Source organism: Fulmarus glacialis, unplaced genomic scaffold (assembly GCF_000690835.1).
Source record: "Fulmarus glacialis isolate BGI_N327 unplaced genomic scaffold, ASM69083v1 scaffold41181, whole genome shotgun sequence".
NCBI lineage: Eukaryota > Metazoa > Chordata > Aves > Procellariiformes > Procellariidae > Fulmarus > Fulmarus glacialis.
Genome location: NW_009195405.1, coordinates 336 through 10,512, shown reverse-complemented (window position 1 = coordinate 10,512; position 10,177 = coordinate 336). Strand labels below are relative to the sequence as shown.

At 37.7% G+C, this 10,177-nt stretch overlaps 1 protein-coding gene across 1 annotated transcript; it reads right to left on the bottom strand.

Annotated features, from left to right (window-relative positions):
* Positions 1–493: 493 nt before the first annotated feature.
* Positions 494–8,838, bottom strand: LOC104084307 (HEAT repeat-containing protein 5B-like; the record flags this gene model as incomplete). The annotated part of the gene is made up of 8 exons (XM_009588081.1): positions 8,713–8,838; positions 7,843–8,054; positions 6,089–6,197; positions 4,910–5,059; positions 4,240–4,411; positions 3,701–3,858; positions 2,214–2,463; positions 494–649 (listed from the first exon to the last, which is right to left on the bottom strand). Coding segments are annotated over exons 1-8 (1,333 nt in total), but the record flags the coding sequence as incomplete, so codon positions are not given.
* Between the last annotated feature and the right edge of the window lie 1,339 nt (positions 8,839–10,177).

The window sequence follows — 10,177 nt, the reverse complement described above, 5'->3', positions numbered from 1 at the left end:
CCTCGGTGGCTTCGAATCCCACACAAACCCTCGTCAACTTAAGCCAAATAACTAGCTTTTTAAAATGGGACTATCCACAGCTTCATCTCGATAAAATACTCTTAACCTCCCCACAGAAATTTGGTATCTGAAGGCAACACAGCTTTCCAGGAGCAAATATTTCAGACCTTATATAGCAAAACAACGTACTTCCTATAAAACCATTATCAGAAACAAATCAATGCTAAAAACCACAACTTTACAACTTTACTCACCCTAAAAAAGAGCTTCAGGCAGACTTCAATCAAAATAGTTGCTTAATACTTTGTCAAACTTGAACTAAAGTTAGGGTACTAAACTCAATGAGCTAGACAAACATAGCTACCTGGAGTACTACAGCAAGTGCCAGTTTCATCAATTTATTTTTACATACTAATTTATTATTTAACTAGATTTAATGCTATTTCATATTCATTGCCTAAATATCTCAATCTATTTAAATTTATTTGCATACCAATAGAGGGTTCTTGAATAAGAGGAGATGCAGTGGCATTCAGACTCTGAACCAGACTACCCAGTTCCTGGAGGGCGCACACCATTACATGCTGGCTTGCAGCTACATCAGCAGCTCCTGATTTATTTTCGCTGTTAGCATCATTCACTACTGCTTCTGCAGAAAAGAAAACAAAAGTATCTTGCTTAACTACCGTTTGAATCACACCTGAATATATACAGGACAGAAAGGGACAGCTGAGTTTTGACATCAACCCTATATTAAAACAAAACCACAAGTTTGGTCATACTGTGAACTCGCAAAGCGAACACATTCTGAAGATAAATAGTTTTACAGCTATCAGCCAAACACAATCATCCAAAGACCATGAAAAACAGATGCCCAGCAGTTACTATGGATGGCAGTGCACTAAAAGGTAGGATTAATAGTATAACACAGCAAAAGCAAGTATACGCATATACAGCATGTGTGTATTGTATCTACACACAGTAACTAAAAATATAATCTTGACATATCCAGGTTCTGCATACAAACTTGCATGCATATATATGGAATAAAACTAAATAAAAAGACCTTTAGTAAATAATTAATCACAACCTCTAATCATCTTAAATTTATCCAATTATGTTCCTAGATCCCACTGCAGGTTCTTTCTCCTACACAACATTCCAGAAGCAGCAACTGTCACTTAATTAATGTTAATATGTTTACTACAGTACAAATTCAGAAAATCACCCCCCCTTATATGAAGGGAAGCAATCATTACCAATTAAAAATCCTTCCAATTTATCACCAAATTCATCAGAAATGGTCAAAAAACGAAACAGTTCTTGCGATCATCCAAATACATAATGGAATTTCCTGCAACTTTGACAAGGTGGCAGGAGGAGGAATTTTTGCAACCGTTTCATCTCAGAAGTAGCATTTCCAACAGACTTATTTTCCTGGAAGTAATACTTATTGTAATCGGAACCCCTTTAAGGTTCCATACCTACCCTATCAAAACATACCTACCCTATCAAAAAATAGTTATGAGAAGAACCTGCAAAAGTTTCAAAATCAATTCCATTTCCATATATTAAACATTATTTTCAACTCAAATTAGATGGCAGCAGAAAAGAAGAAACAGATGTTTGGTAAATGCATGTTGTGCAATTCCAGTTCACTTTCTCAATCTCCAGCTCCAATTAACTTATTTCATAAGAAACAAATGCCAACACAGTTTTATCAGTCCTCTTAGTGATTACATCTGCAAAGTTCTGCAAAGGGGCCACATTTATCCTCTCTAATGCCAGTCTTAAGATTACATTTTTATTTGTCACCTATAAAATCCAGTTGGGTATCAGCATGGGTATTAGTGAAGGATACACAAAGACCTACAAGCTCCCAACCTACAGGACCTTTAACACTGGTAGTAAAGAACCCTGCACAACTTTCAATACAACCTATCCCAAGACAGATTACACACTTTTTTCCTCACTTCCATTCTAAGCAAATGCAATGTCAAAAGCCATCACAGGATAACAAGCCAGTTTTACACAATCACTTTGCAAGTAGAACTTACATTTTGGTTATCATATTTCAAGCAGAAAGCAGCTGAATTATCTTTTACCATAACAACAAAATTACTCCTCACAGTAGAAGAAAGCTAAAAAATGGACGACCCAGTAAAATGACAGTAACTTTCAACTGGTCTCAAATAAAGAAAAAAGGTTCTCACCCACTGCCTTCATTTGTTTACCAATGGCTTGACATATATCTTTGGCAGCTGCAATCTGTGCTTTCTCCCCAAGTAAGCTGCCCACAGTTGCTCTCAGGATAAAGGACACGCATCTTCGAGAGTAAACTGCCTCCACGTGGGTCTGAGTTGCACGAGGATGGGAGACCAGATCAAGGACATGTGATAAAAATGTAGCAAAGTTGCGCTCCAACCACTGACCCCCTAATGTTGTAACAAAGACAACGTAGGCCTGCAAATTCAGAAAATACATACAGATCCGATTAAAACAGAAACAAAAGACTATATTCAGTCACCAAAGACTAAAAACTATAGTTATACTCATGCATAATGCAGTATAGTAGCAGTACCAGTTAGTAATAAGCAACCCTAATGGGGCTAAGCAGGATGAATCAATCCACTAGCCGGATCTTTGTCACTGAAGCTAAACTGTTTCCAGTGCCAAGAGCAGCTCCTACACTGCTACATATACTGTGAAGCACAAAACACTCTTTGGATGACAGCAAGAAAACGCAGTCCATTGCTCTAAATGTGTCTCTTTTTAAAAATTTTAAGAACATAATGTCAATAACAGCCCAACATGAACAGGAAAAACTTCTTCACTGAAAGAGTGGTCAGGCCTTGGAACAGGCTGCCCAGGGAAGTGGTGGAGTCACCAACCCTGGAGGGATTTAAAAGACGTGTAGATGAGGCACTTAGGGTCATGGTTTAGTGGGCATGGTGGTGTTGGGTTGACGGTTGGACTCAATGATCTTAGAGGTCTTTTCCAACCTTAATGATTCTATGATTCTATGTTCTAATTCACAATGAAGACCGGGCATTTTCGCCAAAGGCTGAGAAAAATAAAAGGGTTTCACAAAATACCCTACAATCCAAAAATCTGGATTCTGGCAAGTTACTGCAGCATATTGAAATACATGTCAGAGTGAGAATGTGTGAATTTGAAGAGATGCTGCTGCCACCTTTCTCTATCAGACAAGTGGAGCTTCCACATTCAGCAGGTTTCACCTACTCAGGACAGGCATACAGAGAGAAGAAACGCAGTTTAACAAATCAGGGCTGCAAACTTTACCCAGGAGCTGAAAAGAGAGCCAGCACACACAAAAGTACAACAGTGTGTCCTCTCTAAAAAGAAATAAAATTTAAATATAGAGCTAAAGTCTTTAACATACTAAGTTTTCACCTATTTTTTTCAAGTTAATCCCACCTAATATACACTGATCAAATAAGCTTTCCTTAGCACATATTTTAATCTATTGTTACTGCACATGAATAATAAAAGAAAGTAGCTTAGGTGAATGACACCACATGTACATCTCACGAAACAGGTCAGTCAAACTAGACTTGTAAGTGAACTTATAAATCAATAAACAACAGAAGTGTGTATTCTTCCTACTAAAAGGGTTACAGTTCTGTAAAAATGTTACTTTATTAAAAAAAAAAAAAAAATATTGCAGCTTATGACAAACCTGGGTAACACCAACTCGCACTTCCCTATTGACAGATCCTCCTACTTTTAACATCTCTCCACCACTCTTTAGGAAACCAGATCCCCCTCGCAGAAATCCTGTGGCCATTAGCTCCAAGACCTCCTCAAGCGTGGCTCTCTTCACATTCTGTCGCATCACTTTTGCAAAAAGAAAAGTAATCATTTAATCCCAAAGTTCCAACCAATACAAGCAATGATCTTGAAACCAGGCTTATCAGTTCTAAACTGTCCTGCAAACATAAATCTAGCCAACATTTCAGATAACAGCTTGTTTTCATGCTTAAAAAATAAGCTACTTTTCCCAGGTGATTTTTGGTAGTTGGCTCTCTTTTCCTTTGTATGACTACAACAGAGATTCTGCACTCTTTACTCTTTTTAGCTTAGAGCTTATAAAACCAAACAATCCACCTACAAGCTTCCAGCTACCAGAACAACAATGTATTGTGCAACGTTGTCATGTAACATGGTACCGAAGGTGCAGTTCGTCCACTTGGAAATGGAATCCAGAAGGACTTGTACCTGTTGCTTGTTTTGGTATCAGTGCTGTAGCCATGACCGTCCCCAAAAGCTTTGACACTGCAACTCGCACACCATAGTTTGAGTTTTCGAGAGCTTTAAAGCACAGCGTTGCAACATTCTCTAGTTCAGCTGTCCACATAAACACCGCTTCATTCTGTAATTCCAGCAGACACTGTAGGAAAAAAAGACTTGCTGAGCACCAACGGAGACCATTCTCACCTTTTATTTAAGTATCAGTGTAATTGTCACGTTTATTCAGCAAATATTTTAATATGAATATTTTAAGAGTTAATTTCCCCACACACACTCCCATTTACCCAATAACTTAGCTGAGTAAACAATCAGAAGACTCATGGAATAGGTTAATACATAAAAAATTAAAAGAGGAAAGCACAACAAAAGAACTATGTTACCAAAAACCTCTCCCACTGAGGTCACAGCTAATATATTCTATCTCGTTTTTGTTTATGGAGTGGCGAAGACAGTATTACAGTACCTTTGTTTACCTGAAATGAATCAAATGTCTAAGCCTTCAGTGTAAACTAGTAAGGAAGTACTTTGCCTAAGTAATTATCAAATTTCCTATCATAAACAACAGGTCACAGTTCAACTGCAGGTATTTCACAGTCACAGCACAAGAATTTCTATGACTGATGAGAAACACACCCACCTTAGCCACTGCGCATCGTACAGCCATAGATCTGTCCGTCAACAGAGATCGAGCATTCTTATAAATATCACGGTGACAAGAAGCTGCTGCTCCTCCAAGTCCATTTAGGACTTTCTGTAAACCCATCAGAATTTCACTGCGGCCCTGAGACTGCACACACACAAAAAAACATTTATGCAAGAATGTGGACACAATCCTTGTATCGTAAGAACCAGGTGCATAATTCTGCATTTTCCTGCTTCTGTGCAGGAGTATTTTTGGAAACATTGATAATATAGTTCACTGAAGTCATATACAACCAATACCTAGCTGGTTTTAGATAGCAGTAAGTACTATACACAGCTTTACTAGAACTGCCTCAGTTGTCACATAAATTAAGATGAGCCCAGGCAACCCAACAAATTGGCCCTAGACAAGATGCTTCTGTCCTGCCTCACCATTTATCTGCTGCAGCCTCGGGAAAAAAGAAAAAACAGTTGATATGAGAGAACAGGAAGCCCAAGTAGTCAACAGCTTCCTACTATACCTGCACACAGGCAATCACTTACAGTTGGAGGGCACAAAAAAAAAAAAAAAAAAAAAAATCATCACACAAGTACAACAACACAGCCAAAGAAAAGAGCTGCCAGGACAAGATCCACTCAATCAGTGTTCCTTCCAACTTGTTATAGATTTAAAAAACAAAAAGACCCCATACAAACGCAGCAAAGCTATTTGTGTCAAATCAGACCCACTGACAGCCCAGGACACATTCTCTCAACATTTTGACACACTTTCTCTTTTCAGAGCACAATGTATCCTGCTCACATGCAGAGTAACATCTTTGTTCCAAAACTTAAGTAATTTTTATTCATTTTTAAACAACTGAATGTTTATTCAGGGTACACAAGCAGAAATCCCAATGCAGTAGTTAGAAATGGTACATACAACCATTTTGCAATTTTAAGTACTGATGCCACTATGAAGAAACTACTATAATACCCATATGACAAAACTCTAAACTCTCTGCAGTAAAGATACATGCACATGTTTAACTGGATACCAACTATCTAAGTGATTTGCATTTTTCTACATAGAAGGCAAACAAGCCAGGCATTTTGACAGGAATTTGCTTTGGAGGAAGCAGGTTTCAGTTTAAATGGAATCAAGACCACATACATAAAATAATCTGAAACTTACCTCTGCACTTTTCAGAGACTTTAAAAGATTATTCACCGTTTCCGGAAAAGAACTACCCAGCATTCTGCCCATTTTTTCATAAAATGCTCCAACACATGCCACAGCAGCCCTATGAAAAAAGACATTAATCGGTGTACTCTTTTTCTGTATCATCTAAAGGAAGAAAAATACTTAAATAGAAATGTATGTTTTAATCATCATTGATGAATAAAAATCTATTTATTATCCACTATTATACTGGCTGTTTAACTGTGCATTTAAATCTTTTTTTTTGTTTACAAAAAAAGTAACAGAAAAGTTATCAGCTTCTAAGAACACAAATGTATTTGAACAGGTATTATTACAGGATCTACACATAGAGTGAAAAATTCTGGAGAAGACAAGCATGTGCTGAAATCTCAGCAAGATTAAGGTTTTGTGTTTCAATAAACTGTCTCTTTTCCAAGCACCTGCAAGATAGCCCCTACTCTTTAACATATCCTGACACATGTTTGTAGATACTGAATGATTTCAAGCCTAAGAACTTAAAATGAATAAATTATTGCATAACACAAGAAAACTTATAGGCACTGTAAAAGTCACTGGATCCATAAACAGTTATATACACCTTTGTGTATATATGGCCCTGCCATTTGAGATTAGGAATATTTTAAGTAATACTGTACTGCAGTTATATACACAAATTGCCCCAGGACAGTCACAGAAACAGCTCCTGAAAACATGCGCTTTTTCATCACAAGGAACAAGGCTTTTTTTTTTTAAATCCGAAATTCTTGCGTAAATGAATTTTTAGCAAAGCTGTTTGTTACAAACTCATTACAGCCTGCCCCTTAATGGGCATGTCTGCTACACAATTCTATACAAACATCAAAAACTGAAGTTTGAAATCATATAGTAAAAAACCTTCTGGACTACCACTTGAGTGGGTAGCATAAGTTTCAGAGCACGTTATAGTACAAAACCCTTCCCACTTACACAAGTTCCTCAGAGAGTTGCAACAGCTTCAAATAAAAGGAGGACAGTATCTGCCCAAACGGTAACTATTTCAGATTTTATTGTTAAATCCTATTGTTATGATAATGTCTGAAGGCAAGCCCAAACTGGGGTTTACTAGACACTGTGAACATATGAAGCAGTACGTGTAGGAAAGTACTAAAAAGTTTCAGCAGAAGCTGTTTGTGGCATTAACCAAATTCCTACCAGTGAGACTGCTCCCATTAGTAAAGACAAACTGGATCACACATACACGCACACACACATCCAAGTATACAGACTCTGTTTGAGAGACTTGTGTGGTATATCACAGCAGGGGAACATAAACAACGTTTGATGGGGGAAAAAAAACTTGAATATTTGGTTACAATTCTATGGGCATAGACAATGCTCTTGTTTGACAATCTGCAGGTTCCATCTTAAACAGGATACCCTGAGCACAATCAGTAATAATCCCACTGGTGGAATTTCTTCATGGCATTACTTCATTAACTGTTATCCTCTCCATGACATAAGCCGGGGAAGAAACCTAAGGCAGTCCCTTGCCCAGAGGAAAGCCATGTATGTGTCACCTTTGAGTCCTGCCCCCCACAATCTCAATCCTGCTCTGTTCTCTGCTGTATCAAGCATATGCGAACTCCAAATAAGCATGCAAAATATAAGTAAACATAACGTGCACATGTGCAGGCTGATTCTTCTGTAATATTCACGACCACTTTGCTTAAAAATCATTCCCCTTTCCCTAATAATATTAAACATACAGTTTTGTGGGCAGGTAGGCTGCAGTATCATCTTTGCTCTTGATGATGTCATTACACTTGTCAAGCGTCTGAAAAACAGTAAATGTGTCTCCAATGCTGTAGAGAGCAGCAAGATTTTTTGCTAGTAGTTTTCGCGTAGGTGGCCCAGGGGAACTGCTGATGAGTCCTGTCAGCTGTTCTACAAGTTTCTTCTGTTTTTCCTTGACATCTGTCTGTTAATGGATCAAAAATAAATAAAATAAGAAAAGTAATTTAATCCTGTGTCTTGCCTCCAACACCCAGAAAAATCTACAAGAGATTGAAGTAAATCTTATGCCACTCCCACTTGTATGCAATTCAGCAAATTGCTTGTCTCACAGAGATTTGAGATACATTCAATAATAGCAGAGACAGATGCAAAATGCTCAGAATTAGCTGTTACCCTATTTAATTTTTACTTTTTTAAAATACTTACTAAAAATACAGTAATACCTGCTAGAACATCTTTTAATCCTCTTTAACATCAAGAATCTCTACTCTGGGAGGGAAGGTTTTGCCTTCCAAATATTTACAACAAAGAAGAACTCAAACCAAGCTATGTGTTATATAACAAAGAGTCATACTGACTGCCTACATAATCCCACTGGTGGAATTTCTTCATTGCGTTACTTCATCAACTGTTATCCTCTCCATGACATACTTCACCAACTGTTATCCTCTCCATGACATGACACTTAAAAGATACAAACTAATACAGAGGCTCTTCAGGCTGAACCTGAAATCATGTAGTTATCACCTGGCCATTACCTGTCAACTTTCTCTACCATGAAATTAATACAAATGTTTTAGAAAGAAGGGAGAAAAAAAAAAAACCACAAAACATTAAATTACCTTATTAGCAGCTACCAGCACTTTATCCAAAAATCTTAACCACTCAAAGATAAAGACTGGTCTCTTTGCTTCTGTGATTTGAGCTAATGCTTCCTCGTTCAGTAACAAACTATGAGCCAGCTCCATAACTGGTTAAATTCCGGTTTTATTGTAAATTTGTGTAGTAACTCTAAAATAAAAATTTAAATATTAGTATAAAGTATAGTACAACAGTACAAAGCTTTGAAAATCAAATGAAAATATGAAGATGAAATCTACAGATTACAGTATCATGGTTCCAGCCTACTTAGACTTGTCTTAGCTAAGCAGTCCCACATAAAAACTACACGCATATTTACAACTGACTACCTCCATTATTATTTCAGGGAACAGAGTTGTTATTTGTAAAAAGAGCACCTACAGGCAACTTCAGGGTGTTAACTCTTAGCCAAGAAAAATATATTGAAGTCCCTGTTTAAAGAAAAAAAAAAAACACACAGACAAGGTAAAGGAGTCATCTCACTGTCTCCTTTCACATAAAACAGAATAAGGACGGTCCCTAATCAAGACCCTTGACCACAGTCCCGAAGCTTGGGCGTGAACCCGGCCACCTTCTCAACACCTTCAACAGACAAAGTGAGAAGGAGATGAGCCTATCACAAGTAGGAATTTCCACCCATCACAAATTTGAGAGAGGCAGGAACAGTGACAGCATTTGGCATGGCTGACCTAAGACTTCTCAGATCCCACTAGCCTTGCTTTAAGTGCTGGACAAATAAGCCCTCTGAAACCCAGCAAGCCATATGTGCGACAGCCTGGAATACAAGCAGCAGCCAAATGACTGCAACTCTACCCAACAGGCAAAATAGTACAGATCAAACGCTGGAGATCCTGCTCAAACAGCGCATGGGGGATAGCAACAAAGCATTACCAAAAGCACACTGTCAGTGTAAGCAAACACTCTGCATACAACTTAACCTTAGCAAACCACATTTAAACAAAGTGTAGCTGTTTAACGCAGAACAAATAGAAAAAACAAAACTTACCTAAAAATCACAAAATTAAGTCAACCATCTTCAGCAAAAAGAAACCCAAAAAGCAAAAAAAACCAACCCCAAAACCTGAATGCAGTGATGCTGAAACTAGGATCTCAGGCAAAACAGAAAAAGCAAAGCAACTAAGGAGTATTATGTAAGACATCATCTTTCGACAGCTGCACCGTTCCACTTGTGCTCTCAAGCAGCTCACAGCTGCTTCCTTCCTCCTTCCCAACAAATTCTTGAAGTCAAATGAAGTGATTTAAATCAAATAATTTTAGGTTTTTTTAAAACAGTCCCCAGATTAGACAGTAGTAAATCTATTTAATATTAATACCTATTAATACTACAACTGTATTAACTCAACTTAATGACTTGGTGCTGATGAAATTAAAGCATCACAATGTCTGTACTACTAAGCTTGTTCCCTGCTCTTTGGTACTTTGCAT